We start from the raw sequence: 26,817 nt of genomic DNA on the forward strand, positions 1-26,817 counted from the left end.
CGTCCCCATATTCTATTGATATCCACTATTCAATAACTTGACGCATTAGAAAACCCAAGATAAATTTACATCTCACATCTCTTATTTAATTAGCAATTAAGATTTCAGATCCACCTTCATCTCAATTATCATATCTATAAGCTCCAATCTTTATTTACCTATCTGCACAACAATCTACAATACATCTCTTGCGTTCTGAGTTCTTACCTTCCCTCAAATCAGAGTTCACTCCCGACAATCACAATCTCTCTTTCTCAACTTCCCTCTTCAGAATGGAAACAGAAATGTCTCTCAGGAGTAGAAGCAAAAAAGACACTGCTGGATCGCCAGCAACAGATCCAACCAGCTCAACAGATGATGAAAAGGAACCTCTGATTCCAAGTGCTTCCTCAGAGTCATCCTCTTCATCGCAACGAGCCATCTCTGCAACTCTAGCGAGCGCTGCAAACTTGGCAAACCTCCTCCCCACAGGCACTCTGATGGCCTTTCAACTCCTTGTCCCAGTCTTCACCAACAACGGCAGCTGCGACTCTGTGACACGCTCTTTGACATTGCTGCTGTTAATGGTACTCTCTGTGTCTTGCTTCCTTATATGCTTTACAGACAGCTTCAAGTTAGATGGGCAAGTTTATCACGGCATCGCCACCCCAAAGGGCATGTGGCTCTTCGACTACTCAGGAACCACAGGTTCAAGTCTTCCTGATCTCAGCAAGTATAAGCTCAAGCCCCTAGACTTTGTCCATGGGACCTTAACAGTCTTGGTATTCTGTTCTGTCGCCTTACGAGATAGGAATGTGGTGAGTTGCTTCTACCCCCACCCGGAACACGAGACGCAAGAAGTTCTGGACATTGTCCCTGTTGGATTAGGGTTCATCTGCAGCATGCTGTTCATGGTTTTCCCCACCACCCGACATGGTATAGGGTTCTCTGTTACTCCTGGGAAGTGATTGAAAGCTTATCCCTGCATGGATCAAGATAGGATTTCTTGTAGCATTTAAAAGAAAAAAAAAGTGTATTTCTTGTTTCTTATTTGTATTTTTGTTTTTCTTGCTAAATAATACAGACAGTCAACAGAATTAGAGTACATTCCCTTCATTGAACTAACACCACAAAGAAGAAATTCAATCAATCAAGACATTAGTGTATGATATCATTACAGGAAAGAATATTGAACACTTAGAAGCTCAAGATTGGATTGTTTTACCGAACCATATGACCTAAAGATACATCCAAAGCAGTTTGTCATTCAACTTTTTCATTAGAAGAGAATAAAAACAGAGGTACATTAGACGTAAAGATTCATGTACAATGACACCGAAGGGGAACTAATGCATCTTTTGGTTTTCTCTTTTCTCTAATAATTGCTTCCTTAATCATGGGTAATTTTTGGTGAACCTTTTTCCAAATGTGGTTCACCGCACCATCTGGAGAAACTGGTCCAATACCACCTGGATAGCCATTATCATACTCCAAAATTGGCTGAATACGAGCCATATTTTGGCGGAATGCATTCTTCTGCTCTTTGGAGAACATCTTTAGACGGTGCACAAGCCATTTTGGTTGTAATGCATCATTCACTGATACAAAAACTGAAAAATTCATGTAGTCCACCATCCCTTCAAATGGAAGCTCAATATTTTCGCTAACAACCACAGGTATACAAAGACTCTGAATGGCATCAAAAAGTCGGCATGAAGTGGGTGTATCACCAGCTGGGTGCAAGCAGAATTCTGATGTCCTCATCCCCTTTATTGACTGCTCCCTGCCAGTGGCATTGGGGAAACCTTCTTCCATGACAACACCAGGTTCATTAGCCAACAAGTCCCACAATTTTTCACGAACCAGGCCTCCCTGTAAAAAGAGCAGTTATTATTAGAGAATTGTCAAGGAAATAAGAAGACATGATCTGAACGGTTCAGAGCTGAGCCTGTGTTGCAGCCGATCTGATCTTTGATTCCTAATCTGAAATCTAGGTTGGCTGGCTGCATCAATACCTTCAACCACTATTCACCCCCCCCCCCAAAAAAAAACACCTTTAACCACTGATCATGATCTCAATGAAACAGTTGCATGTATGATTTATGAAAACTAAAATAGTATGTACAATTGCCAAGTGTAATCGGAAATCAGCCCCTCCGTGATGCGGGGTTAAGGCTGCATACATTATGACCCTCCCCAGACCCGCAGTGGCAGGAACCTCGTGCACTGGGTACGCCCTTTTTTACAATTGCTAACTGCAATATAGAGACTTCTCATTAGGTGTCCCCTTTTAATTTTTTTTTTTCTCGTAACAAATTCTGTTATCTTAAAGATTAGGTCAAGTTCAAATCAGGTTCCAGAGGGCTCTCAGAACTTTGATAAAAAGAAAATAACTGATTGGATAAGGATGTAAGCAGATCTGCAAATAAAATAGTGTGGCGGTATTTTACTTCACAAAATTATGCCATTACTCAAAAAAAAAAAAAAAAATGGAAACATTTGCATATGAAATTAATCAATAACAGGTACGGAAAACTAATGCTGAAATTATATGGGTTGCTCTAACAGAAATACACTCCTCAAATACAAACTTCTTGATTTTCATTTGATCAATTTTGGTTTATGTCAAAATTAAGATCAAAATTGATCAAATGAAAATCAAGAAGTTTGTATTCAAATCGATTTGCCTCCCTTTCTACCCTGGAAGCTAGTGCGGAGGGAGACAACACTTTTTCTGATGTTCATGATGTCCCTATGTCTGGGCCTATAACCTGTGATGTTACTGACCAGCAGCAGGTAGTTTTTACCTGTGACAAGTCCCTTCCTTCTTTTAGCAAGAAGACTACTGACGCAGGTTATGCACAGAATGGAATACTACCTCTTGCATTTAAAAGTTTTGGACCTATGGGTAATGAACACCTTCTAACGGTTAATAGACTCATTACATCATGCAGGGTTGATCAAGGTCTCAGTGGAGTGGGGTCTCAGCACTTTTTGTCCGCTGGGGATTGCAGAAGTATCAGACGTATCCATAAGCCGACTCATCTAAGAGGGGTCCACATGTCAGCTGAGGTAGCTCGTCAAGTAACGTTTGTGTCCGAGGCAAGCAGTCATAAAGGGTTGGAAGTTGAAGTCCAACCTACAATGGAGGGGAACCAGATTGATAGTTTCACAGAAGATGGAGCTGAGAAGAGTGGTTTTGACGAAGATTATTCTGATTGTGGATCACCGGTAGGTGAACTGTGGTACAACCATGTTAAAGAAATTTTGAATTGTGACCCTTGTGTGAAGCTGAGGGTTTTCGAGCCATTCAACCATTTATTCAAGAAGAAGGTATTACAACAGCTTTGACTGTCAATGGTCAGACTTCTACTAAGAGAAAGGAAAGAAAGGGAAAAAACAAGTACCGTTGAGGAAGGACCAGGTGGCAATTCGTTGGCTTCTAGAGGAGGCGTGGTAGTAGGCAACACTACCTCTTCATCCCTTGTGGTCCCCATGGATGGAGGTATTTATAATACGTGTTCTATGGGGAATGAATTGGTGGATAAAGATGGGTTCATGGTAGAGGGAGGCACCATCTATATTGATCTTAATGGGCACCATGTTGTGTTGGATGAAGTCAAATCGATGGATGCTGAGATGGCTGTGTTGGGAGGTCCATTGCAAGCTTCGCTGACTCATCTGGATCTCCAACCCAAGTAGGCTCAGGATGTTCCAATTGATAATCCGAATGGGGACATGGTGACCACTCCACCTACTGCAGATGATGGTGCTTTTGACATCAATGGTAGGGAAGTTTTTGGATCTAATGGTGCCTTTTTGGACCGGGAGTCTTTCCTCAGCCTATAAGAATCAAAGCGGGAGCTGGGTGATTCCTCCCATTCCTCCCTATAATCCTAATGGGAAGAAGGTCAACTTTATATACAAGTGATTGTTTGTTTGGGTCTGATTATGTCCTTTGTTGCTTTTTGCGTGGTTTCCCTTCAGCTTGATTAAGTTGTAGGTTAGTCCGTTGTTTTGTTTTGTTGTTGAGTTTTCTCCTTGTATTCTTTCTTGTTCTTTCCCTTCTTTTTTTTCTTTTTTTTTGGGGGGGTGGGGGAGGGGGGAAAGATTCTCTGTGCTTCATTAATGAATTTTTCATTCTTTCAAAAAAATAAAAAAGATCAAGCACAACATGTAATTGAAAACCAAAATAGCTGAAATGGAAGGACGCTAACCCGGTGCCTATGTTTGGCTCCTTTAAAGTAAAGAAGAGTCTGGCGATCCTGATTTTCCGACAAGTGCAGTATAGGTAGTAGGTGAGTGTACGGCACGATCACATCTTTGAGCAGCGAAACTTGGGTATGTTGTATCATATTGGAGTCACTGGATGTGTTTGAGTCAAGCCCATACCAGCCACCAAAATCGACCACCAGAAGAACTGCTGGAGCTATCTCAGCTCTAACATGCCACATTGCAACTGGGTCTGTCAAAGAATGCTTCAAGTTTAACACAACCTGACAATCCAGAGACTGAAACATAAGCTACTACGACTTGCTTGATTTTTGGCAGATAGATAATGCAATAATATTTTTGCATTCATTAATTGTAGAACAAATTTAAGATGCCTCTAAAAAAAAAAGAAGAGAATAGACCATGATTAAAACAATATCCAGTATTTATTTTAGCCATTGAAGAATAATAGAATAAGAGCTCAAGACCTCGTGTGCATGCAATGGATGTGTATCTTACTATTTTTATATAAAAAAAAGGGAAGAAGGAGAAGTTACCTCTCAGAAAAGAAGTTAGTGAGATGTTGTATGTCTTTAATAGATGGAAATGTAATTGACTGCAAAGAGATGAAAGCCTCTTCTAAAGGATGTACAGATTAAACAAAAAATGAAAACCTTTTTACAGGAAAAGTTTTTTTTTTTAAAAAAAACACACTAAAATACATAATATAAGAGGCAGCACATTTATGGTAAACAGGAGATGTAGAAAAAATGAGCACCCAACCAGAATCCTTTCTAAGAAATGAGACTACATCATTGATGAAACAAATAATAGAATATTCATTTCACACAAATTTAAACTACCATAAAATAACTTTGTTCATCATGAGACAGGTGGGAACAAGAGCTAGTTTGGATGAACAAAAAACTGCCTGCCAAACACCGTCATCCACGAAGATGTGAATCACACACAAAGGTGCAAGACTGATTCAGAACGAACATAATGGAATCTCATCTTGAATTAAGTTTCCCTCCCATGGTCACCTTCAACTGCCTCCAAAACCTTGACCACAGGCACCACAAGAAAACACTCAGACATCAATGACAAAGCAAACATCTCTAAAGTTCTTGAAGAGAAAAGCAAGAATAGTTCTCTATACAACCCTACTCTTTGGGTTGATAATCACCAAAGCGGCATTTACTGCTTTTTTACTTTTCCCTCCCACTGTTTTTCAAAATATCATGATGAGGCGATCAATCTGGTCGCCTCAGCACATAACCAACATCAAGCGACTTGGGCAGCTGAGGGGGGCTCAGAAGTCCGGTAAATATGATATAAAGATATCAATTCCAATTTCCTTTTCAAACATCTTTTTCCCTTCTGGAGATAAGATGAGATTTTATAATGAAAAGAAAAAGACAGATCAGATAGAAGAGAAGTGATTAGTTAAATTACAAGTAAGGTTACTGCTCATCAGAAGATCAAACTAAATCAAGTTCAACAGGAAAGCTGTATGAGAAAAGCATTGGATGGAAGCCCAATAAGGTGGGTAAAAGAAGAATTTTCAGAACCCTTCTACAGCCAGAGATTTGACACCGAATTCTCCTGTTTCTCTCCCTTCCAGAGACACCAGATGATAGCAAAACAAAGCAGATCTCATAAAACCTGCTTCTTCAACTAAACCCTCTTCCACCAACTAAAAATCAATTAGGGCTTTCCACAGTAGGGGAAATGATCCAACTCTGCCAATATCTATTCAGAAAATAGAAGCAGGCTTCTAAAGCATAAGCAAAAGAATAAGAAGGTGACGCATCGATCTAGACAGGAGCATAGGGAACAATTACACAAGTGCAATCCTCTTCAAATTGGTAAATTGTGAAGTTGTAATTTTATAAGCAGGCCATAAGAAGGAGATTGCAAAGGAAATCCAAGTGGTCCAGATGAATTGTTTCTGAAAGGAGGATCACTTAGATTAACCAAAAAATGCAAAAGAATAACTTCACTCAAAAAGCTCGAGCCTTGTTATGATGCAGATAAAACACAAAATTGGGCTTATTTTAGTGGAAAGAACCCTTGGGTTGGGTTAAATATGTGTTGGGCCCTGACCAGGCCCTTCAAGCTACTGGGCTGGTTTACCCTGCTGCGCCCCCCCCCCCCCCACATTGGCCCTCCTTCAAGCCCCTCATCCCCTGCGAGCATGGTCTCAGGCTCTTCCGATCTGATAACCCAGCCAATTTTGCCATCTCCTTTGCCCAACAGCGCTCCCCTCGCTCCCGTTGTTGGAACTTGGCAGGGACCTTCCTCATCTCTTGCCACTTCCAACTTTAAAACCCATTCTACCACCGTCATGCTGCACATCTAACCCCCTGGTTCCATTGCCGACCATTGTTCCCCTATCTGGCAATACTGGCGGCGCCATAAGATCAACCCAACCATGTCCCGCCTTCACTTTCTTAGCCCCAGCCCTGTGAGGCTCTTTTGCTGCAACCTCCCCACCCTTTCTAATGAATCAGGGGCATTTGGAATATCAGAGGTCTAAACTCCTCTTCCAAGCATGCTGAAGTGCACTCTCGCATCAATTCCCATCGGGCTGCCTTCTGCTGCCACATCGAAACCAGAGTCAAAGAGGTTCATGCTTCTCGTATTGCTTCCCTCCTTGCCCCCTCCTGGTCTCTCTGCTCAAATTACTCTCACCATCCTAACGGTGATTTGACACTATGATTAGACTCTTGGAATAGTTAACGCCGTCATTAGCTCCCACCCCTTATTTATGAAGGTCTGAAATACCCTCTCTCAGTCCATTCGGAGGATCAGATCACCTGGATGAAGAGGTTCTCTCTTCACCATGGATGAAAAGAAACTTAGTCCTTAATATAATTAAACAAACAATTTCCGTCCTCAATATAATTAAACAAACAATTTCGGTCCTTTATATAATTAAAAAACAATTACTTATTATAGACCTAAACAATGGCCAAGAACATAGCCACCTTGGCAATCACTGGTTGGGTGCACTGCTGCCTGAAAAAACTATGCAATGGCCTCTTCTTTATTGATACATTTTGAATACCAAAGATCCCAGGCAATTGGCAATTGCAAAAATTACTTGAGGGTCTGGTAAAGGGCATGAAAGGTCATTGTTAAAGGCCATCTTCTTCATTGAATTAGTACTTGCGATCAAGGTCCAAAGAAAGAAAGGAGCATTCCTTCACTGAGAACGAAAAAAATGAGTTCCTAGACAGAATCTTGTGCCTTCAAATTAAAGGAATCAATGCAGTCAAGGAAAATACATACATTTACTTCTATCTTGAATAAGATTAGTTATGTAAGTGTAACTGAGAGTTGTATCACGCAAAAGAATATGTTCTTTCCGTTTCTCTTTTTCTTGTTTCCCCTTTTTTCTCAAGTGTAATTGGCAGAGAGAAACATGAGTTTTTCTGACCTGGGTTTTACAACAGTTACCATTAGCCACTATCCTTCCACGTTTCTTAGGGCTGACTTTACAGCTTACATGTAAGTGGCGCCTTCTGAAGGTAAAAATTATGGGGTGAACTTTAGTTGGGAGATGCATAGAGATGAAGAAATAACAATGGCAAACAAATATAGAGACAAGGAATGAAAAATATGAGTCCCATGGAACTACAAAGCGGCTAGCAGGTGAAAGAAAGTCTCTTTCTTCAAAAAATCATTGAGACACATAAAACCCAGATATAACCCACTGACTCACATAATACAAATCAGGCATCAGTGATACAAAGCAAGCTAAAATAAACACAAAAGCAGGAAAATGCACATCTGAGGAACCATGGAATGGCTCCAGTGGCCGAAAGACAGTTCCTTTGTCAACAAAGCTTTCAAAAACAGGAACCCAAATAAAAGATACAAAAGCCACCATACAAGCTTTTTTCCAAAACCAACTAATAAATTGTCATAGGCATAACTAACACAGAGAAAGAGATCACAACATTCAGAACACAACGACCATGTCAACCATTTGTAATCATTAAAAGAGATAAATTAATTAAAAACCAGAATAGAAAAGAATGAGATACCCGTCAACACAAAGACATGATCCCTGCCACCAGAACGTTTCCAAGCATCAGTACCATGAATCAAGTCCACCACCTGCTTCTGCCTCTCATAATCCTCATTGCCAATTTTCCTTCTGAACGCCCCCTTCGCCATACCCAATTGCATTTCTGCACTAAGGGTCGCAAAGAACGGCACAAATATAACATCAGCTTCCTCAACCTTAAAAACCCTCCTCGCAAAAGACCGTTCTCTAAATTCCTCGGTAGTCATCAGATCACCCAAGATCCAGTACTCCGCACTGTACTGCTTGATCAATGGGTTCTCCGGATATAAAGGGAATTCGAGCTTCCCTTTCGAAGAAAGCTCAGAGCGTAGTTCATTGTCGACATCGCTGCCGAGTCTGGAATCACCTTTCATGGTCCAATATTTGTCTAACAAACCGTAATTGAGTGATCTGGGGAGCTCTGCAACGTAGACTCTGATGCATTGGTTGGGATTTTGGGGGATTTTGCTAGAGGAAATGAGAGGTGCAGGGGGAGTAAAGTATTGTTTATGTGTTGCGAAGAAGAGGAAGAAGAGAGAGACTGATAGAACACAGAGAATGGAGAATGAGAGTAAGAGAGAAGGCATAGCACAGGGGAGAGTGTTGCTCTTTGCAGCCTTGGTTCTCTGTATGCCTTCAATGGCAGATGTTGGAACTAGAAGTATCAGGTCGAATGAACACAAAGGGGTTACGGTTCTGATTCATTTTAAAGTGGGTAGAAATTAGAAACGAATCATTTATATTAAACAGTTCTTATATGCTAATCCTAAATCGAAATCTGGTAAAATGGTTTTTACCAAATTAGGAATGAAGCTATTTTGAAACCCAATAAAAAAAACATCTGATGTTGTGAGTTAGGCTTGAACCACGATATCAGCCCAAATTATGATTTAAAATAATAAAAATAATTTTAAATTAATTTAAATAACTAAAAAGTAGTTACTGTAATAGAATATCAGGAGTCAGGACTAACTGTTTTTTATTTTGCATTTTCAGCAATTGGTCTGTTTGGTAAGGTTTTCTGTTTCTGTTTTTATTATACTCTAGGGTGTCAAGTCCTAGCCCCAACCGTTAAGACTGACTGAAATCGATCGAAAAAATCCGAGACAGAACCGAACCAATCGTTATTGGATTGGTTTTGGGCTGGGGTATGATGGGATCGGTTGAAAACCAGACCACATTGGACCTATCGATAACAAACCAAAAACCGAATCAAATGAAACCGATAAAAAAATTTGAATATAAGGTTATGAATAATTGAATTGAATTGATTTCAATATTAGTGAGCAAATTTATGGTTATAAGGAAAATTGTTACAAATCAATGAGTATGAGGTTATGAAAATAGGGAAATGATTTGTAACAATACTTGTTCCATTGATCTCCTTTTTAAGTGTGAGGTTAATGAAATATTTTATGTAGTTGAAAAGAGAAAGAGAAGAAGATAGGCACAAACCGAACCCAACTTGTTTAAAAAAATTTGATACCTAACCGAATCCAAACCGCTATCAACCCGTTATCATAAACCAAAACCAAACCATACCAAAACTGAGCTGAAACCAAAAAATCCTTATTGGTTCTGTTTCAGTTTCCCTAAAACCCAAACCGACGGATGGACACCCCTTACTCCATTGTAGATTCTTAACTTTGGTGCTGCTAATCATATTTGTCTTTTCTTCTAATGTGGTTTATAGACCTTACACTGATAGTTGAAAAAGTAATTATTCCTGTCAATGATGATAACCTAGCCATTTTTGGTATTAATAATCTTTCTTCGTCTACTTCTTCTTCTTATCCTCTTGAGTTAATAAATGTATTCCTGGTTCCTAAGCGTACTTTTATTTCAATTTCTCAACGGGTTGATGACAGTTATGTTAATAATTTTCTCTAATGGATGTGTGATTTAGGACTGCATGCATGAGCACCAGGATAGTGATGACGAAGGGGCAATGGAGTTTGAACAACAAAAGAGATTATCTTCTCTTTCTTCTTCTAGTTCAACTTGTTCTTCTTATCTGGTTTTATCCTATTCGGATTTTATTTTTCTCAAATAATTTGTAGACTGGCATCGTTGGTTAGGCCAGCTACATTCTGATAGACTGGAACCTTTGATTCAAACCGGTAGCTCACATAATTTCTCCTTTTCGTTTTGTGGGAAATCTTGTTTAACTTGCTCTTTATGCAAAAGCGCGTGCTTATTTATCTTTTTATTCTCTCTCTCCCTTCTTTTAGTCGATCCAAATAGATATCCAACTAATAATAAAAATTTAAATAACTAATGATCTTGAGGGTTTTTGAAATTTCAATAAGTTCTTAAAAGATGAGGGAATGAGAACCATGAGACTACAACAATTGAAAGACATGGATTGAGAGTGAATCATATCTGTCGTGGGAAAGAAGGTCAAGTCAGGGATGTAAATGGATAATCAAAAATCCGAATTCGATTCACATCCATATCCTTTTAAGGATGGGAGAAGACAGGGAATGTGAGGAGACGTCTATTAGGCTATCGCGTGCCGGCCTCTATCCCACAAGGAAAATAATGGGAGTATGAGTTAAAACTATGAAAAACAATTCCTGCCCTGTAATTTTTCAACAGTCCCCATGGCCTCAAGAAGCTTAGTAAAATGTGGCACGGTTCTGAGCACAAAGAATAAAGATTCAAGAACTAAAGGGAGAAATTAAAATTAAGAGAGAGACAGAGAGAGAAAACATGAAACAAGCTAAGCTACTCCAGCCATCAGTACCTGTACAGTTTTGAGGAGATAATAGTCTCTGCCCATGCATTGCACAAATATGGACCAGGGTACACAAATGCAATAAATATGCACAAAATGCTCAAATTACCAAAGAAAAAAGTGAGTTCTAACTTCTATTTCAATCTAACTAAGAAAGCTCTACCATTCTACTCTGGCAATGATGTAGATTAACGCTCCATCACTATTTCATCAAAGTTCCAGTCTCTCACAATGTCCCTCCTGACAGCACGGCTCCGCACTAGCCTTGGGGTTCCTGTGACTCCCTGACTGTTGGTCATAATTGGGTGTGGGGCTACCTTGGATGATGTGATCATGCTACTTGGTGCCTCTGGTCCAAGAGATGACTTCCTGTTCAAGCAATTGACAATTAAAGAACATCGGCCCTCATTATCTGAACTTGAAACAGAGTAACTCCTAAAAGAATGGGAGGGACTTTCGACACTATGGCAAACAAGACAAGCAAGACTCATCGTAGATCTTGGAGCACCACGAACTGTAAACTAGCTTTGCTGGAATCAACATGCATAGAAAAAGAAAACAAATTATCAGAAACAAGAGTATAAATTTCTTTTTCTGGGCAATGTGGAAATCAGATAGAAAGCATATTTACATTCCTTACAGAGGACAATGGAACAAGTCATAGAACAAAATAAACCAGCCATGAAAAAAGAATACAACCGTGTGCTGCACAACACTGTTATGTACTTTGGTTGTAGGTTTTGTAGAAAGCAAGTCATACCATTGTCACAAGATATATCCAACAAACAATCTCCCTTGAGAAACCGTAATTAAAAGAATGTGAAACATAAAGTAGTGACCTGCCTTGCAAACACAACAGTAATGCATCCAAGTCTCGATGAACAAGAGGAAAAAGAAAAGCAGCACTACATAACATGCTTTCACACAAGGGGAAGACAAAAGAAATAGTTATTTTTTTAATATTCATTATTTTCTATTCTTGAATTAATGAAATTAAATAAGTTCAAATGGAGGGGGGAGGGGAAGAAACCTCTCCAACATGCCAGCTTGATTGTTAAAATCAATTTAAGCATAAGCAGTCATCAGGCATGCACTGCAGAAAAGATTATGATTCTGTCCAAAAGCAAATTTTCAGATTAAAAGGGAATTCTCGCATTGACAATGCATAAAATGTCAGTGAGTACAAGAACCACATTCCCAGCTTCACTCATCTTTGCATGGTGGCTTGCTCACACAAATATAAGAAGATCAACAATAGTGGTTGCAGTCTTGATCTTGTGCATGTGATTGCCCATTTAGAGAAAGATACTGGGTGGCTTTTAATTAATTTCTTAGCCACTATCATACATTTCAATTTTCATTGGGTTTGAACCAGTTTTGTAAAACCTGGACTGACCCCAATGGCTCAGACTGGCAAATAATCCCCCAGATATGCTTTCAGGGTAGTCTAGCTATTATACCAAAATGGGCCAAATCCAGACAACCATTTGTGTCATCCAGCTTTTTGGGAGACATAAAAAACTGGATGGTTAACCCATCCAGTAGGAATTAATGGAGGATGACAGATATTTATTCATTTTTTTTTAAGATAATATTCATTAATCCATGATTGAAGGGCATATCAATTAGGCCCTCAGTCAGTGGGCATGTTAATTAGCCTCTTAGTAACAAGGAAATGCATTTTAAATGTCTTGAAAACTTACCTCAGGCTGTGTTTGTCAGGCAGGAAATGATTACAAAAGAAAAAAAGAATCAAGAAAAGAAAAGTCAAAAAATAAAATTTTAAAATCTTCAATTTTGGAAAGAAACTTTGTGAAAAGAAAGAAACAAATTCACCATTCCCAAGAGGATTTCAAATTAGAAAGAAGAATATTCCTTTTCTTTTTCACTGACAAACAAACAACTAGAGAAGCAGAATATTCGTACTTTTCTTTTTTATTCATTTTTTGCCAAACAATAATGGCCCCAAATTGTGTGAGATAATCAAAAACTGATATTTTCATGAATAACAAAATTTTATTAATAGGAAAGAAAAGGAGCTACACATACTAAGGGCATATTTGGCTGAGCTTCCAGACATGCCACACATGTTTGGATTCTAGCGCTTCTGTTTCTAGGGATTCTCAGAATTTAGCTTATGGCATACACAGAAAAATATATTTGGTTTGGAATATTTTGTGCCAGAGGCACCATAGCTTCTAGAAGCCGGGGGGAGAGGTGCATCTTCAGCTTAAAGATTCAACAACCATAACAAATCAGCCTTATCCAACAAAATGGGGTCCGCTACTTGGATCCTTACCCTCCATCAGCTCTATTTAAAGCCATACATCATACAAGGCCTAAGCTATGCTTGTCTTTCCTCACCACTCCCAAAGTCATTTTATGTCTGCCCCTAGCTCTTTTAGCTCCTTCAATTTGAATCAAATCACTCCCCCGTACTGGAGCATCTAAAGATCTCCGTTGTACATGGTCATGCCATCTCAAACGACTTTCTCGCAGTTTGTCATTTATCGGAGCAAGAGAGAGAGAGGGGGTGGAGATATCATTGAGAATAAAGAAGGATTTTTTGGCAAGAAACGTGGAAAAGTTAAGGAGATATAGTTTGACAATAAAGATAAGGAATTTTTGAAGAGAGATAATTATCTACCCCATTTAAACAGCAAGGATCATGGAAGAATTTGGAAGGATTTTGAAGAAGATGTTTTCCTTGTATTGACCAATGCTACTACCTTATCTACTACCTTTCTCTCTCTCTCTCTTGTCCAGTTTCTAAACAAGAGAGAGAGAGAGAGAGAGAGAGTTTTTTATTGCCTTATATCTAGCTACCTTATTTAATTGAATTGATTTTTTTTTATTTGCCTTAATTTTATGGGAGAGAATCTTGACATAATTAAATCAGTTTTTATGGTAAACCTTAATTCCATGACAATCGGTTACCTATACAAGTAATTTTCATATACAAATTGATCAATTATTTAATTGAATTGGTCTTTTTTTATTCCCTTCATTATATCAAGGGTCTTAAATGGATAGACCTAATCCAACGGTAAAAAGAACGCCTGCGTGGAAAATGCCCCCCTACAAGACCAAGTAGAGTTCTTTCTCCCTGTATATATATATATATAAAATATGACATGTGTTGTTTTGATGAGTAGTACAACCTTCCGGGACACTACTACTCGAAGTGTCTTCATTTAGTAAGCTGAAGAAATAATTTTTTAATCTCTCCTAATGTCCTCATCACTTACTAGTACTTTATCATCCTCACTTCTAATGCATCTAACATGGTCAAAATCTCCAATCTTCCTTTCCCTCATTTTGGATACCTTATAAATAGTTTTTCCGCTTCCTTTGTACTCAAATTGTTATAGAGATCCTCATATTTCTTCGCCCTTGCTTTTCCCATAATCTTCTTAGCTTCATTTCTGGAAATTTTATACCTTTTTAAATACTCTACATCCTTAGTACTTCCCCATGTCTAAAAACTAGCTTTATTAGCCCTAATGGCTGTGAACATCATCTTTCCACCACCAACTCTCCTTACATGAATAACGTTTTCCTTTCGATTCACCGAGGACATCTTTAGCAACCTTCTTAATACAAAGTAGTCATCTCGTTCCACATCGTATTAGTTTCTCCATCAAAGTCCCACCTTCCTTGTTTGACCAATTTATCAGTAAATGATTCCAGATTTTCTCCTCTTAAGTTCCACCACTTTACCCTAGGGCAAATAATCTCACCTTTTTTACAGTTCAGTGTAATGAGACACATATCCAAGAACTATAATCTATGTTGAGTGGTTAGGCCCTCCTCCGGTATAACCTTACAATCCTTACATAACAACCTATCGGTCCTCCTAGTTAGAAAGAACCTATTTGGCTACTATGATGCCCACTTTTGAATGTAACTAAATGACCCTTTCTCTTTTCAAAGTATGTGTTTACTATGGATAAATCATAAGCCACAGAAAAATCTAAAACTGAAGTCCCCTCCTCCATTCCTCTCTCCAAAACCATACCCTCCTTTACTCCTTCATAGCCTCTACGGTCTCTCCCAACATGTCCATTCAGATCTTCCCCTATAATAATCTTTTCTCCTTGACTAAAACCTTACACTAAACCATCATATAGTCCCAAAATTGTTTCTTACTACTTTCATCCAATCCAACTTCGGGTACATAAGTGCTAATTATATTGACAACCTCTTTCTCCAACACAAGCTTGATGGATATAATTCTATCCCCAAATATTTTAACATCCACCAGATCATTTTTTAAATCTTTATTCACTACTATGCCCACTCTACTTCAATTACTTTTATTCCCCTGCATACCAAAGTTTGAAGTCACCCAACTCCTTATTTTTTTTACCCTTCCATCTAATCTCTTAAATACAAACCATGTTAATCATTCTTCTCCTCATAACATCTATCAATTCCAGATTCTTACCCATCAAAGATCCTATGTTCCAAGATGCTAATTTAATCCTATGCTTTTGAACTAGCTTATTTACCCGCACTCGTCCATGGTGTGAGAACCCTTGCCTACTTGTCGAAGTGGCACGTTGCTTGCGGCGGACACCCTAGCTACTGTTGCTCACTATTCACTACATCCGGGTCAAACTATAGAAGATCTCTTCCAGGGGATGCCCTAGGTAGCATGTTGCTTCCGGGGGACGCCCTAATGTAGCGCATCAGCTTAAAGATTCAAAATTCGTAATAATCTTGTCAGGCTTGACCTTTTTAACCCCCATCACCACCATCAGTTGTCCTCCATAAGCAAAAAGTTGAAGCCCAAGAAGCTTTAGCCAAACAAGCACTAATAGTACAACATCAACAACAGGAAGAAGTACAAAAGACCGTAGAACCTGACTATAGAATAGTATTAGTGTTACAACCGTTTATTCCTAAAGCTAAAGCTTTAGGAATAAACGGTTATAACATGGTATTGCAAAGAGGTCGAGTGTTCAATCCCTGGGAAGTGTAATAGGATGTAGGATCGTGTGCGTACATGTTGCACGACACTTTCTCCTTGGTGCCACGTGATGTTGTTTCTGCATGAGTGCATGTCACGTGCACTACCGTGTATACACACTACACATGCGGGGGTGTTGATATATATTGTTGTTGCCCTTATTTAATAGCTCGAGCTTATAGAATAAGCAATTGTAATATGGTATCAAAGCAGGGAGGTCGAGTGTTCAATCCCTGGGAGTGTAATAAGGTTCAGGACCATGTGTGTACATGCTACACGACACTTTCTCCCTTCGGTGCCACGTGATGGTGTTTCCATGTGAGTGCAGGACCATGTGTGCACACGCTACACGTGCAGGGGGATGGGGATTGATATACATTGTCGTTGTCCCTTACTTAACAGCTCGAGATTTTGGGATAAGCAGTTGTAACAATTAGTCCCTATATACAATTGCTGCAAAGACACCCTAACATTAATGTCTTCTTCTACCATGATTGTGCTGCAATTGGGATTTCTAGGAATTTAGATTGAAGGGACTGAGTCAATAGTTCAGCTTGTGTAGGTCATAGCCTCATAGGTACACCCCTTAACTTGTGGTTGGCCACTAATTCTACTATTCCCTAAGAAATTATGTTCTATGCCGGTCTGGAAATTCAGACTGCAAGAAACAAGGTTATCCGTGTGCTAACATTATTTCCAAAGCTTCCCAACTATACCAAGGCAGACGATCTCTTCGGGCAGGGAAAATGCTCAATCTCAGTATCAATCTCCAGCAGGCTCTCTTTGATCTTGGACTGGATATGGATATGTATTCTAATATGCAGCATCTCTAGTGGCGACCCTTGCTCCTTCCTTTGTTGGCATTTGTATGTGCTTCATGGAGGCCACTTAGCATGAAATAGTTTAGTATGATTAAAGGCCTTTTTTTTACCTTATGAGTGATTCCCCCCCCCCCCCCCCAAAAGACAACTCAAAGTAAGAATTTTACAGAGAACCAGCGGTGCACTTTGGGTTCAATCATAACCAGAAAAAGTTCAAGGGTTGTAAAGTAATACCCACACTGCCTTGAAAATATAATCTTGCATAAACTTGTAACTTGAGATCCACGGAAATATCCATTTGAAAGCATGGAAGTGGCACATGGTTTTAGATGGAAATTGTAGCAATCATGCCAGTTCCACAATTACAGCCTTTTCTTTGGGTCTTCCACTATTAGAAAATGATTAATTTTCCAACTCATTACTGATCTTTTAACTGCAAAATCTAAGTCTGATGTCAAGAAATTACTATCTTGCCCGACCAACTATTCATACTTCAATTATAAATTAAAATGTCTCTGATATTAGAAAGACAGCTCCTAAATGCTTTCGAGAAATTGTTCTAGGTCTGAGATTTAAACACATTAAAGGACCAGTCACAACATTTAGAGATTCAGCATCAGACAATACACCTACTTGCCAACTTCAAACAAAAGTTTTACATTGATGACCAAAGTGGAGGATCTATAGACTATAGTGACATGGAATGGCCAGCCTCTTTGGCTAATTCAACACCCCTAAGTGTGCCGAGGTTCACTGGCATGCACATGCTTGTAGTAGCATTAGCAAGCTACCAACAGGCTACTACAGGGGACCATGCCTATATATCAGTGAGCAATACGGGGAAGAATATCAACAAGCATTCCAGAAACAAAATAACAATAGATAGTTTCTAGTACACATTGATAAAATTCATATCAATATTATCAAGAGTTATTAGCTTCTAATTTAAAGACAAGAAACACAAGCATCTAAGGGGTGAAGTACCAATACAATGGGAAAACTGTAACGACCATGCACCCATCTTCTCCATTTAGTAGAAGCATATAAACCAAGGAAACCTAGACTAGAAGAAAACCGTGAACAGTGGAGAGCACCACCCTGCTACAAAGACATTTATCTTGAAATAAAAATTGTCTCTAACAAGAATGCCCCAGCCAATTACCCAGCAACAACCCTTTTAGAGACCTCATCTAGAATGCATCCACTAAAACACACAACTAAAAATAATGACCTTTGACTATGTCCCTCTATTACATTACAGGTTATAATGATCTAAGTTAATACATGGTTACTTGTGGCCTCACCCTGAAATTGATTGTTGAAAATCCATCACAACTTTCCCTGCAATTTTTTCTATTGCAGATCTCCAACAACTCAACCCACCATATAACTATTACCCGCAAGCATATATCCAATTACAGCTTATAATGATCTAAGTTAATACATGGTTACTTGTGGCGTCACCCTGAAATTGATTGTTGAAAATCCATCACAACTTTCCCTGCAATTTTTTCTATTGCAGATCTCCAACAACTTAACCCACCATATAACTATTACCCGCAAGCATATATCCAACACTCGCTCGTCTCATACTCTCACAAGATCAATACATCAGTTCCAAAACCTGCACCAAGCATTAGAGAAAATCTCCCAACTAATTCCAAACACATCATTTGACAATCATATAGGGCTTAGTCCCATCTCCCAACTGTCTATGAATCTTCAAAAGGTGAAATCTCAAGCATAAATAAAAAACAAAAAAACTACAGAATAAACAGAGAATTCAGCCAAAAAGAAATTTTCTTTCGTTAAACTAGAATAACCAAATATTAAGCACATACGAACTCGACAATAAACTACAAGATTCAGGAACCCATCAAAATATTACATTGAACAGAAGTAACTCAAGAAAAGATAAAAAACAAAAGATTTCCCCTCATTTAAGCAGATCTCGCGACAACATAAGACCCAGAAAATTCACACTCAATTCAATCACAGTAACCACCCACAAAAGGAAAGTTGTCATATCGATGTTGAAGACGTAGTAGCTCGTTAATAGGAAGAAGAAAAGAATCACTAATCTTCTTCAAATAATTCAAGCAATAAAGATTCAGAGGGAAAAGGAAGAGAGGGATCTGAGAACGAACCTCACTGTTCTGCAGCCGTTTTCGAGTCTGCGGGAGTTGAGAGAGGAGTCAATGGAGGAAGTAAGATGTATATGTATCGTATAAGATTCGTATATAAGATTTGACGTACGATGCTTCTATAATAAATAATAGGTGACGTATTTGTATAAGATTCGAACGATTCTGTTGTTAGTGATGTCACTCATCGGAAATTAAATCTTTAATTTATCTCTTAGAGATAAGGTAGGCTTCCTCACCCAAACCACACACCATTGCTTCATTTGTAAAACATATTCTCTTTTTCTCTCTTCCTCTTTTTTTCCCTATTATTTCTCACTTTTATTTTATTTTATTTCTAGATTATCTTGCACGTAACACACTACTTCCTAAGGATTGACGAACACTAATTTGTAAGCATGAGGAAGTTCACCTATTAATAGATGTGATCTCCTTGGATCCAGATCTTCTACGGTGCGTTACCCTGTCCTGCCTATGCTGTGCAGACACAAGGCGTGCCGCATTGACTGCTTTACCCCCGCTCGGGCAAGGCGCCAAAGTGAATAGTGGTTGGACTCTGAAGGGCAGAATTAAAGCGACCTATAAAGATTACAAAGTTCGTGTTGTAAACTTCTAATGACCAAGATTAGTTTCTTTTTTTTTTTAAATACTAAAAGTAATTAGAAAATTTACTGAAATAAAAAATAAATATTTGTAACATAGTCGAAAAACTGGGTTTTGACTCGGCTGAGTCACTCGGGTCGAGTCAAACTTTTGGAAAACCAGGTCAAGAGTCATGTAGACTCGGCCATGGTGAAAAATGACACAATTCGGTGATGGATCGTCCGAGTTAAGTAAGACTCAATTTTTATAACCGAGTCACTCATAACTACACGAGTCTTGTCAAATTTTAAAATACATAAATGACTTAATGACCACATAAGTAATAACTATTGATAAATCATGATCTAAGAGATCAATATGGATTGAGAGTGAATTGTATCCGCTAGGGAGAGGAAGGTCCAGGTTACATAAGGTAAAGATGTAAACGGATGGTCGAAAATCCGAATTCGATCCGCATCCAATTGCATTCGAATCCGTTTAAAGGTATCCGTATTTGGCTAGGGAATATTCAGATCCAATCCGTATCCGAGCCTAATTCATTTCAGTGGTGTTGTGACAAAAATTATATTAATGGCCTAGGCTTCACAACCAACATGACCTTGAATAGAGTTAATGGCTAGACACAGTAGGGCACAAAATTACCACCCAATTCCTCTTAAAATTAAAATTTTCATCCATGTTGATGCCCTTGTGTGCGTTATCATTTGTCCCCATGCTAGTGCAAGAGCTACATGACCAAGCACTGATCTCTCTGCAGATGATATTGTTTTGGCAGATGAGACTCAAGCAGGGATTAACGCCAAAGTGGAACTATGGAGATCAACCTTGGTGTGTAACTTTAGCAACACTGAAACTGATAATGAGGCGGTGAATATTGGTGAGAGGGAAATTCCACAAAGTGAGTATTTTATATATTTAGGATCAATTGTAAATAAGAAGGGCAACATAGAAGACGACATTAGCCAGATGATTAAAATAGGGTGGATTAAGTGGAGAAGTGCGTTTCGAAGTTTTGTGTGATCGGCGTTGCCTTTTAAAACTTAAAAAAAAAATTTATAGGGCTATCATTAGACCAACTATGATGTACGATGCGAAATGGTAAACTGTGAAGAAGTATCATATAAATAAACTTGGCGTTGCAAAGATGAGGATGTTGAGATGTATGTGTGGGAAAATGAGGAAGGATAAAATAAGGAATAACTATATTAGAACTGGAAATGGGAGTAGCCCTGATTCATGATAAACTTAGAGAGTATTGTTTGAAGGCATGGCCCTGTCCAACGAAGGCCATTGGATGCCTCAGTTCAAAGGAGCGACTTGATTCAGATTGAGGGAACCAAAAGGAATAAAGGCAGGCTTAACATAACCATAGGAGAACTGGTGAAGAATGACAAGCTTAGTTTAGGCCTCGCTCCTTGTATGACTTCAAATAGAGCTGAGTGGAGAGCGAATATCCACGTGGTTGACCCCATTTAGTTGGACTATGATATTGTGACATTGTTGTCGTAATACACTACTTTCTCAAGGTCTGAGGCTCATTGTTGAGTAGTTATGATGCGGTTTATAGTTAAGTCGGATCGATGCCCCTAGAGTTTGTCATTGTTGTGTGCTCTTTCCCTCTATTTTTCTATTATTAATTGATGTTTCTTCTAAGAAACATGTAACCAACCCCATTTAATTGGGATAAATTTGAAACCCAGCAATCAGGTCCCAACCTTATAATCGGCCGCTCCAAAATTGGGATTGGTCACAGCTGATTTTGATCTAAATCAATCGATTTCATTTTTTTTAAAACCATATTTGGATTGCGAGCAATATATTTGACCCATTGCCTCTTTTTAAAGGAGAGAAAAATAATAATAATAATAATTTTAACCAGATATAAACAAATCAGGAGAAAATTTATCTCCACCCACAGAAAAAGAAAATCAAGGATCGTAATTACCACTCCCTATTTGTACAAAGTCTGCCTTGCCCCTAGGTTTCTCATCCAACGGCAATAAAGATCAGAAATCTCCTCACCGTGTGTGTAGAGAAACCTGGTCCAACAAAGTACATAGTTCAGATTCTATTAGGACAAGACCAAGCCTAGCAGTTAGTGCTTTCCCTGCCAAGCAGTGAACTAATAAAACATCAGTTCTTGTCTTCCTCAGCACTTACACAATTAAACAGAGAAACTAAAGAACAAATGTCATAAAGCAAAGGAAAGATATCCCAAGGCCAGGGGGGGCTGTTTTTCTCCTTTTCAAGAGCTTGCAGAACATGCTAAGGAAATGTACAAGAGCGGGCACCATCCGTTCGGAACCCAAATACACCTTGTGGAAGTGAAGCGAGATGACTTGGTAAATACATTAAAGCTTCAAGGGAGCATTACAGGTTGAAGGTAATCTTGAAGAACTCATCGATAGAATTTGAGGAATTCTTAACAATGGAAGCAACATGGCTGATAATCTGGTAGTTGGGCCCTTTCCCTATCAAGAACTTCTCTTTGAAAACAGCAACTCAGATATGTAGCAGTCCACCTCATGAGAACCCAAGAAAGCCTAGTAACACTAGAGAAGACAATCTCATCAATCACAGATGTCCCTGTAACACTAGAGAAGCCAATCTCACTTGCTTGACTGTTGAAAGAGAGCAAATCAAAATTGGTGGAAGGTAACATGAATATAAAGTTAATTTATAATTTAGTTTTGATTTGAGAAATTTGGATCAATCATTAATAAACCTTTTTTTTTTTTTCTTCTTTTGGAAAACATGAAATGTATTTATATAAATAGATATAACATGATCTATAAAGTTTGCATAGATAACTGGCTGGGTGGTTCAATATTCCATATTGGAGCTGTCTTATTCGACAAACTCCAGGCCACAAGGGAGTGAGCATGGTATTAGAAAACAAAGAAGGAAGTACTATGCCCTCTGTGACAACTACAAGAATGGGCACCCCCTCTAGTAGACATACAGAAATGCTTCACTAAATCCTGTTCAACAAATCTTTTATATAGTAGAAGGAGAAGAATAAAAGAAAACAAAGGATTATATTGGAACAACTTCTCTTATGCGATTCAAAACAAAAATAACTGTTCTTTCTCCATGTCTGTCTCTGGTAGTCTATCCTTACCAATAAAGGTAATGTTTTGCAGAGGGGGGGGGTGTAACAGAGAAAGGAAAACTGGCTTTAGATCCAGATTTCTTTCTCCTCGGACTTCTCCAAATTGATCACTAATATAATATAATAGATTCATTGATCACCAAAGAAGAGGAAAAAAAGAATAAAAAGTAAAGATTACAATTATATATAAGAAGTTGGAGGTGCCCCTTTCCTTTCTCTATAGATCACGTTGTCATCGCTCTGCGGAACAGAGTATGGGCTGCCCATCATCATCAATTTCAGGAGTGATATTCCATAACCAATTACAAATATGGGATCAAGGAATTGATCAACCTTTTGAACATTTGATCATTGGTTGTCTTCCATGTTTTCTAACAATGGTTGAAAGTACCACAGATTTCCAAACATCAGTGGATGTAATAATCCAAACTCCTGGATAATATAGAGAGAACAAGAGCAATCACCTCACCTGTTATCCTCTGCACCCTTTGGTAATTTGAAGGCATTCAATCCAAAGAAAGTCAATTACTCTTGAAACTGATCATATATCCATAGCTTATTGTTCTTCTCATGTCTTGATGCTGACCATACATCCATAGCTTATTGTGATCACCATTTACAAGAGACTTCAAGATGAGAACTTCAATTCCAATTGAAATAAAGTACCTTCCATACAGAAATCTCAATTTCTTTATTCATTCCAATATAAATGTGCAATATCCAGAAACATGGTTTTCCAATTGCATGTTAGTCCATCATAACTTATCTTTAACTTCTTTTGAACATTATCAGGCAAAATTCCTATAACTTCTTACAACAATCTTTTCCACTCTTCAGTTGATTTCTTATCAAATAGAAATGAACCTAACACCTCTAAATCAAGAGCAATCCTTGAGCAAAATGTACCATATCATGTGAAAGTTGCATACAACTTTTGGAAGCTAAACTCTTAAAGAAGCAAACACTTGAAGTGATTGGTCTTCATCCAACATTGAACCTACAAATTTCACTTTGCTCAATTTTACATTCTATAAAAATATGTTCATCTCTAGTTGTTATGATTATCCTACTTCCAGGACCACCAATTACAAATTATTTGCAAATGCATATATAATTTAGTAATTGTCCACATCATCAAGAATAATGAAGACAATATTTGCTCTTCAGGATATCATAGATAAGGTTGTCGATTATAGACAGCCTTTGCATTAGTTATCTTGCCGAGTCCACCCAATCCAAAAAAGCCCACCAAGAAATGGAGATGTACAGGATTCAAATTCAACAAACGCAATAGTTGATCTACTATCAATTCAAGTCCAATATTGTACTCAACTTCAATCAAGGAGGCATCTTTCAATTTACTCCAATCCCTTTCAACAACAAATTCAACTTGTTTCAATTGATCCCTACAAAAGTGAAGCATATTGGAAGGAAATCAAACCAATAGTAATGAAGTGCAATTCCAAGATTCTACCAAAAACAAATTTGAAAGTAGATATGGTAATCAGACTAACATTCAAGTGTAAGAAACCAATCCCCCCCCCCCCCATCATTAAGTGCTACATAAAACAAGTAGTACTAAAAATCAGCAATTTTGAGTGAACAACTGATTTTTACCATCTGATAGAAAAATCCTTCTTATAAACAACTTCAATCATGGTTTGGATTCCAGATCGAAGGCCCAAATAAGGAAAAACAATTCACTGATCTCAATAAGCCCGTAGTTATCTCATTGCACAATTTCTCCTTTAGAAAGAACGCAAATAAGCTACAAGAGAAATCTCCGATCTATGGTAAACATTTAACAGGATGAAAATTAAAATTAAAATGTTGAAAAAAGTAACCTATCCTATGCGATGAATCAAAAAATAATAACATAAATATGGTTCCATAAGGACTTAAAATATGACATAGGTATTTCAAATGATTAAAACACTTGAAAAATAATGAAAAAAAAACCTTAAATCTACCGTCCTGAATCACAGCATTATAAAGTATATTATAGTCTACTAAATGTGACTCATAATATGCAAGAAAAGAAAGAAAATCAAAGCAACCAAGAGCAACCATTCAAGTAGGGACTAGGGAAATCACTTAGTACAATGATGAAAGCTTGGGCTGCCAAAGTGAAGATGTAGGGTTCAAGTTCTGAGAACAGCTACGTCAACCAAAAGATGCAGTGGATTAGGACCATCCCCAATATACCCCTTGTGGGACCTTATAAATCCAAGGCTGTGTACCAGACTACCAGTTCCCCACTCCCTTTTAAAAATACCCAAGTGGTCATTTTAAAGAAATCAAAACAAAATGAAAAACATATCTAAATAAAACATAAAAAAAAAAACTAAAACCACCGATATTTAAAATAAAGAAATAAAGAAAGAAAGAAAGAAAAGAATACCTAAAACGAAGCACAAGTCTTGCTTAAACTAAAGCATGCATGCAACACTTCTCCTCTGATAGTTATTGCAATTATCTCCACCATTTCTTTTTTCCTTCCTGTCTCTTTGTTTGGCATGTATCACTAATTTTTTTTTATTTTTCTAGAGTGCCTATGTATCTTCTCAAGCCACAGGTTTGATGAGTTTAATTTATATAATATGTGGGTTAGGGTTTTCTAGTTTTGAAAAGCTATGGATGAAGGACCAGAGGACATTAGAAAAACAATCATATAGCCCAAATTTCTATAAGAATGGTTTGAAAAACAAGTAATCAGCCTCCAACTCCGCCGATCCTTGTTAGGAAAATTTGTGGCCTATTCCTCCCAATTCCGAGCCAGATCATGATTCCAATTGGATTTATGGTAAAAGGATAGCTTCGGTCGGAGTCTTCCATAGAAGGTAGTTTTAATCATTCGACTTCACACACACACAAACACACCAAATCAAGGAATAGGCCGTGACTGATCCCATTTCCGGCCTTTGTAAAGTTTTTAGGATTTTTGGGAATTGACCGCTGGGCTGGGTTTAAGATCTGAGGGACTGATCCCATTTCCGGCCTTTTCAAAGCGGCCGATTCTAGGGTTTTTGGGACCTGATCGCTGGGTTTCAGATCTGACGCACTGATCCATTTCCGCCTTTCCAAAGCAACCGATTCTAGGGTTTTTGGGGTCAGGATTCTATGGTTTTTGGGACCTGACCGCTGGGTTTCAGATCTGACGCACTGATTCTAGGAATTTTGAGACCAATCCAGGATCAATTTGATTCCCCGATTCTGACTTTAAAATCTTTGGCCATGATGCAAGAGATCAAGGAGCAAAAGGACATGCAGATCCTTTTTGTGTTCCAAGTTTCTATGGTATTTGACCATATTGAAATAAAAGCTCTAAATTATAAATATAAAAAAAGCCCCAAAATCAGTTTTTTGGATCTCATGAGCAAGAATATTTTAGACTTAAATAGTTAAATCCCTCCTAATAAATCCAACCGGGAAATTATCGAACCCATGTGTACGTTTCCTAATATCATTAATCAATTAGCAAATCTCTACCACACAACACTACGTACCCACGAAAGATTTCTTCCTTACAAATATGATGAAACAAAAAAAAAAAGAAACAATGCCTTTTTACCTGTCTGCAACTTCCTCTGGAAACAAAGGACTCTCTTGCTTTGCCGGCCATGATTCCATAGATCCAGGGGAGGCACAGGCAAGAGGCCGAGGAAGAGGCCTCGGTATGTCCGTCTGCCAAAGCCGCTAAAATCTTGCGCCGCTCTTCTTTGGGCAAAAAATTGGATTCTCGTCTTCTCTTCTGTTCTGGTGGTTCAGAACTTCAGATCAGGGGGAAACTCGAATCCACCGCCATTGGTTTGCACATGGAGCTGCAGAGATTCTCAATCCTGCAAGCCTTTTTATCTTTTTTTTTTGGGGGGGGCAAGAGATTCTTCGGCGCTGCTGCTGTGGTGGTCCTTTGAAGACTTTGTTGGCATCATGCATGCCACTTACTTCACGTTCGTCATCTCCCACTAACTGCCACTAACAAAAGACCATTGTTTGTTGTTGACGACTGACAATTGACAAGACACCTATAACTGAGTCCAGATTCTGTAAGAAAGTAAGAATGCAAGCCCGGCCAACGCGAATCCGAGCCTGCGCCCTAAGCCCAAAGGTCAGAGGTGAGATTTTCAGGTCCGAGATAGATCTGGCATGGGCTGAGGTCTTG

General features: G+C 38.5%; 3 protein-coding genes and 1 long non-coding RNA gene across 4 annotated transcripts; 1 reads left to right on the forward strand and 3 right to left on the reverse strand.

The window, feature by feature from the left end:
• Positions 1 to 105: 105 nt before the first annotated feature.
• Positions 106 to 1,077, forward strand: LOC122660791 (protein DMP3-like). Its single transcript, XM_043856023.1, has 2 exons — positions 106 to 980; positions 1,015 to 1,077. The coding sequence occupies exon 1, from the start codon at positions 273 to 275 to the stop codon at positions 945 to 947; it is 675 nt and encodes a 224-aa protein (XP_043711958.1). The 5' UTR covers positions 106 to 272; the 3' UTR covers positions 948 to 980; positions 1,015 to 1,077.
• Positions 1,078 to 1,224: 147 nt separating this feature from the next.
• Positions 1,225 to 8,892, reverse strand: LOC122660789 (probable arabinosyltransferase ARAD1). The gene is made up of 3 exons (XM_043856020.1): positions 8,244 to 8,892; positions 4,197 to 4,444; positions 1,225 to 1,851 (listed from the first exon to the last, which is right to left on the reverse strand). Exons 1-3 carry the CDS (start codon positions 8,851 to 8,853, stop codon positions 1,300 to 1,302), a joined length of 1,410 nt encoding a protein of 469 aa, XP_043711955.1. The 5' UTR covers positions 8,854 to 8,892; the 3' UTR covers positions 1,225 to 1,299.
• Positions 8,893 to 10,979: 2,087 nt separating this feature from the next.
• Positions 10,980 to 19,004, reverse strand: LOC122660792. Its single transcript, XM_043856024.1, has 2 exons — positions 18,944 to 19,004; positions 10,980 to 11,533 (listed from the first exon to the last, which is right to left on the reverse strand). The coding sequence occupies exon 2, from the start codon at positions 11,492 to 11,494 to the stop codon at positions 11,192 to 11,194; it is 303 nt and encodes a 100-aa protein (XP_043711959.1). The 5' UTR covers positions 11,495 to 11,533; positions 18,944 to 19,004; the 3' UTR covers positions 10,980 to 11,191.
• A 4,915-nt stretch (positions 19,005 to 23,919) lies between these two features.
• LOC122660793 lies at positions 23,920 to 26,271 on the reverse strand. Its single transcript, XR_006332788.1, has 2 exons — positions 26,227 to 26,271; positions 23,920 to 24,061 (listed from the first exon to the last, which is right to left on the reverse strand). It is a non-coding gene; the product is annotated as an uncharacterized LOC122660793 (long non-coding RNA).
• Positions 26,272 to 26,817: the final 546 nt, after the last annotated feature.

Source organism: Telopea speciosissima, chromosome 5, assembly GCF_018873765.1.
Source record: "Telopea speciosissima isolate NSW1024214 ecotype Mountain lineage chromosome 5, Tspe_v1, whole genome shotgun sequence".
Classification (NCBI taxonomy): domain Eukaryota; kingdom Viridiplantae; phylum Streptophyta; class Magnoliopsida; order Proteales; family Proteaceae; genus Telopea; species Telopea speciosissima.

Coding starts and splice junctions, on each gene's coding strand:
- LOC122660789 (XM_043856020.1), bottom strand. CDS start 8,853: ATGCCTTCTCTCTTACTCTCATTCTCCATTCTCTGTGTTCTATCAGTC. Junction 4,445..8,243: donor TCATGTCTTTGTGTTGACGG/GTATCTCATTCT, acceptor ATTCTTTGACAG/ACCCAGTTGCAATGTGGCAT. Junction 1,852..4,196: donor GAGCCAAACATAGGCACCGG/GTTAGCGTCCTT, acceptor CTCTTTTTACAG/GGAGGCCTGGTTCGTGAAAA.
- LOC122660791 (XM_043856023.1), top strand. CDS start 273: ATGGAAACAGAAATGTCTCTCAGGAGTAGAAGCAAAAAAGACACTGCT.
- LOC122660792 (XM_043856024.1), bottom strand. CDS start 11,494: ATGAGTCTTGCTTGTCTTGTTTGCCATAGTGTCGAAAGTCCCTCCCAT.